General features: G+C 42.5%; 1 protein-coding gene across 1 annotated transcript; it reads right to left on the reverse strand.

The window, feature by feature from the left end:
• Window positions 1-1,584: 1,584 nt before the first annotated feature.
• LOC110943576 lies at window positions 1,585-3,093 on the reverse strand. The gene has a single exon (XM_022185318.1). The coding sequence runs from the start codon at window positions 3,091-3,093 to the stop codon at window positions 1,585-1,587; it is 1,509 nt and encodes a 502-aa protein (XP_022041010.1).
• Between the last annotated feature and the right edge of the window lie 1,973 nt (window positions 3,094-5,066).

Raw genomic sequence — 5,066 nt, forward strand, 5'->3', positions numbered from 1 at the left:
TTGCTGAGACTGCCGCTCATGTTTCTACCACCCATCGTATTGTTCGAGAGTGGTATAATATGCATAAGGAGCAAAAATCTTTTGCGGCAGCTCAGAAGAAATTCTCCAGTGATGAGAGACACTTGGCGCAATTGATGGCGAAACTAAAAGATGATCAAGCCAAGTTTGAAGCTGAGCGGAAGACTGAGGAGTGGTCTGTTGCTGGTTGGAAAAGAAAGGCTGAAGCTGAAGCTGCTCTTCTTTCTGAAGAACGAAAAAACTGGCGGAAGATTTGTGAGAAGGATAATGCAGAGAAGGCAAATCTCTGTACTATTATAAATAACCTCAAAGCTGATGTTGAAAAGCTGAAGAACCAAGATGCGGAGGTTGAGAGATTGCAGAAAGAGAAAGCTGACTTGGAAGCTTTGTTGGCAGAAGCTCGTGCTCATAGGGAACGTAGCGAGCAGCGGGAGGTACAAGCTTTAAGCACTCTTGCCATTAGGGATAAGGAACTAGAGGAACTTACTGCTTTGGTTTCTGACCAGGAACAATTGAAAAAGGACCTGGAGGTTGCGCGTTCTGAACATGCTGAGTCTTCCCGCCGTTTGACTGTGACCGAAGAAAAACTGGAAAATTCAGAGACGGCGCGGGTTTCAGCAGAGAGCGAGCTTGAGCCCTTAAGGAATGACATGACCTGGTTGAAGAATCGTGGGATTGCCTGTGTAAGCTCCTACCTTATATATGCACTTGCGCTGACTCTTTTTTTTGTGTTAACTGCTACTGATTGGTTTCATAGGTTGCTGAATCTGTGTTAAACTCTAAAGAGCTGGATAAGACTGTTGCGGATTTAGTGGTTGCTGCACGGCGGGATGGTTATGCGCAAGGTTATGCAGAATGCTCTCATCATGTAACGAGTGCGCTGAAGGTTACTTGGGATGACAGCAAGTCTGCTACTTTTGGTGTAGATACTGCGGCCGCGCTTGCTTCTATGAAGGCGGAGTTTAATAACTTACAACTCCCAGTTATGGAATTGATAGATGTAGCGCTGCAGTCGGATGATCTAGTAACTCAGCTTAAAGAAATCTTTCCTGATGAGGAAGAAATTTTAGAGTAGGGTGAAATTTGTTTTCTGAACAACTTGTGTTTTTCCCCCTTTGTTTTTTGTGGGATGTATATCCTTGTTTTGTTGCGCTGTTTGCGTAAAAATTCGAAACACTGCCGTGTTTGAATCTTGTTAGGGCGTATTTGTACGCTGAAAGTAATATGTTTCTATTTGTTTGGATGCTTTTACAATTTTTTGCATGAGTACAATTGCTTTTACTTAAGTAAGGCGAATGAAGTTGGTATGAAGCTCATGCGTGGAGTTTATGGTCGTTTGTGAAGTAATCACTGACCGCGAATGGAGCTTAGTTTATACTACCATAATGTTTTCGAACTTACTAAAAAGAAATTGCATGCATTTTGTAAATACAAATGATAGAAACTTTGTAATTTTTATTCATGGATAAGGCGCAGAGGCATTACAAAGTCTTAATAATTAGATGGAACTTAACTTAGTTTTGCCATCTTTGGCGTTTCTTCCTGTGAGGAATTCTGCAGAGTCTCTTAGGTCTTGGCTCGTTTGTTGGAGGTTTCTTCTCCCCGGGTGATTTGCTTTATCTCCTTGCGCATATTCTGGAGTAGATGCGTAAACTCCCCATTTTTAAGGGCTTTCTCTATCTCGGTGCGCAAGGAAATGCAATTGTTTGTGGTGTGTCCCGTATCCTTATGATATTCGCAATACTGCGCTAGGTCCTGACCACGTTTACTCTTCATCGGGATTGGCGGTTTAAACTGATAATCCTCGGTACTCAGGACTTCCACCGGGGTCTTTGTCAGTGGGGTCCACTGCCTCTCCCTGTTTTCATGCTTGTTATCTCTCTGAGCAGAGAGTTTGTTAATTGTTGCGCGAGCATCTTCAGAGGAGCGGCTTCCAGATGACTCGCGCCATGATTTCTTGAATCTTCTTTCGCCCGTTGCGCTTAAATCTGTGGGCCTGCTGTGTGGTGGTGGCGGTCTGTTTGTCGTAAGGTTTTTCTCTGTTTGTGCGTAAACTTTAGCCGCCGCCATTATCTTTTCCCAACTCTTGGGGAGGCCTTCTGTTCCGGACAGGACTTTGACCATATCATCACATCTGACCGCGTACTTAAACTGAGCGCGGATTAGCTGTTCGTGGACACCACCGATCTCCAATACTTCCTTATTATACCTGGTTATAAAATCTTCCAAATTCTCATCATCTCGACGCCATATGTTCATGACATCAGATGTATCCCGCGTGGAGTGCCTTTGCTGGCTAAAGTGCGTTAAGAATTTTTGGCGCAGGTCTTTCCATGACTCGATTTGCCCCGTTGGTAGATTATCAAACCAGATTCGCGCTGGCCCCATTAATGTTTGAACAAACAAATGACACCAAAGCGGAAGAGTCCAACCGCCGACCAATCCTGCGCTGGTGAAGACCCTCAAATAATCGTCGGGGTCAGTTAACCCATTGAATTTGCCGACGTTAGATGATAATTTTGCCCTCTCTAACGGAGCCAGAGCTATTTCCAGTATAAACTTCGAGTTTTCCGCTGCTTCTGCAGGGCGGTAAACTAAGTCGTAATTATGTTCTGCCTCAGGGTTGTACACCGCTCGAGGCCTGGATTTGTTAGAGTTTGGGTGCAGCCTGTTGAATACACTGGTGTTTGCGCTCAGACGATACGTTTGGTCAGATTCATCGGTGTGGGCATCCCAAGGAGATCCCAACCTATCATGAACTGATTGCCTTTGACGAGGTTGTGACTCATGGTGTTGTCTCTGATAGCTGTTCGTTCCATTATTTGTTGATTCTTCTCGTTGAGAAGCATGAGCTCTAGATCCCGGCCTTCGTGATTGTGTTACGGGAGCGGTTTGAGCACACAATTGTGTATACACTGCATTTAATGCTCCTTGTGACCGGACATACCATGATATCGGGGTTTCCCCCGGTGGTAGAATTGATTGGGCGGGATTTATGGGAAATATCCCTGGAGTAACAGGGTTATTTGCTCCATTAGATTGAACCTCATTATCGTCTGAGGCCTCTTCTACCATCCCTTCGACTGGTAAATTGTTTCCGACATTTGGTCGAGGACCGGATCATCGGTGAGAAGATGAATTTTCTGCCATATGGAAAAACAGAAAAATGAGATGAACTGAACCGAAACGAGATAGGAACTAGAAAAACTGAGAAAACGGTGGGCGCCAATGAAGAAACACTGGTTCAACAGATCGGAATCAGTTGGACCAGGGGGTTTGAATCTGCATAAAAGGTTAGTTCTCTCTCAATTGGTTCAGTGGTGATCGAACTTCTTCTCCGGCTATACTGCAAAACAGAGCACCGTTAGCCTCGTCAAGGGGAGAAAGGGGTTCTCTCCTTGACCCGACTCCGGTGTGAGAATAAGTATTTGTATGGAGAAGATAAAGGTATTGAGTAGTGAGATTGGATCTGAATTTTTACCTGAATAATTCTCCTATTTATAACCGAGAGTTTGGGAGGGAAAATCTGTTATTGAAAAGATAACGGAAGATGCTAACACCGTAGCAGTTATCTTTCCTTCCGTTAAGTCTTTTTACTCTTCGTTAAGTTGCTTTGATCCGACGTGAGTGCACACAGATCACGACTTGATCTACGGTTGGGGAATTGCCACGTGGAAAGTGGTTTGAGTGGAGATCATTCTCCAATTACATGCTATCGTTGTGATTTCAGGAATGTTTGTGATGATGACACGTGTCCAGACGGTTATAACCGTCTGGGTGGTGCACGATTGTATTTCTTCTAGAAGATTACTGCTGTAATCTGGTGTGACACCTCTTAGTGTGTACACAGTTGGATAGATCCCAAGTCTGGGTAAAATAATATCCAAGTCTGGATATTTGGGTGGACGTTTTGGTTTTAGGGTTTTGACCCTTGTTAAATGGAAAGCGGCGCAAGGGTTCAGTTTTCCCTTTGGGCGCGCGACTATCGCTCGTTAATTTCTTCCTTCCCTCTGCAAGACCAATGCGCGGCCGCGCAAGGTCAAAAAGGTTGAAAAGTCGGTTTGGTGGTACGATCCCATATTTTTTCTGTGGGATTTTTGGGACCTTACCCCTTCAGAAACCGAAAGAAAAAAATTGAATATTGTTGCCGGAAATGAAGAGCTCGCCGGAGAAGATGATCGGAGACGAAGAAGATGCTCGGAAAAGCTTAGGGCCTGAGAAAGATGAATTCAAGATGAAGTATTGTAACTTTGTGAAGTGGGACCCACCAATTGTTTATTATTTTTAGAATTTTGTATATTGTCTTTTTTTATTGACAAGGGCATTATGGTCTTTTCATATGTATTTAACAGAATAAATGGATGAGGTTAACGGAGGTGGACCGTAATAGTTACGAAAATGAAACCATAGGGACTGTTTTAGCAATTTTTAAACTAATGGACTAAAATAGTGATTTTTTACAAACCAAAGGGACGAAAAACGTAATTAACTCTAAAAAAATCTGACAATTTTGCCCTTTTTAAAAGGGAAGAAAAAGACATAAAAGTTGGATGTTAACTGAAAAATCTGATCAGATTTTGCTTTTAGATGAAAATGACAACAAAATTGAAACCCCAAGGACCCAGATTCAAAAGATTTGAGTTTTGGACTAAATTGGCGAAAGTGACTAAACCTCAGGGACCATTTTACCAGTTTACTCAAGAAAAACAATAACAAATAAGAACAAAATTTGAAAAACTAAAAGACCTTACTTTGAGATTCTTGAAGCTCCCAAAATTTCTTGGAGAGTCTAAATTTAAATATTAGGGAGGATGGTTTTAATAGAAGAGGGGGAAAGTATTTATAGTGGAATTTAAGAGGTGTAATTCAAGTAAAATTTGAAACTCGGGATAGGCGAGTGGGTTGGGGCCGTGAATTAGGGGGAAGGGATTAGTTTTGTTTAAACCTTTAATGTTTATCTCCATTTAACCCTTTGATTTTTTTAGGGTATGTAACCCTTCGATTTTTTTAGGGGTTGTGATAAATATAAGGGTGTGCAAAAAAACGAA

Source organism: Helianthus annuus, chromosome 5 (genome assembly GCF_002127325.2).
Source record: "Helianthus annuus cultivar XRQ/B chromosome 5, HanXRQr2.0-SUNRISE, whole genome shotgun sequence".
Classification (NCBI taxonomy): domain Eukaryota; kingdom Viridiplantae; phylum Streptophyta; class Magnoliopsida; order Asterales; family Asteraceae; genus Helianthus; species Helianthus annuus.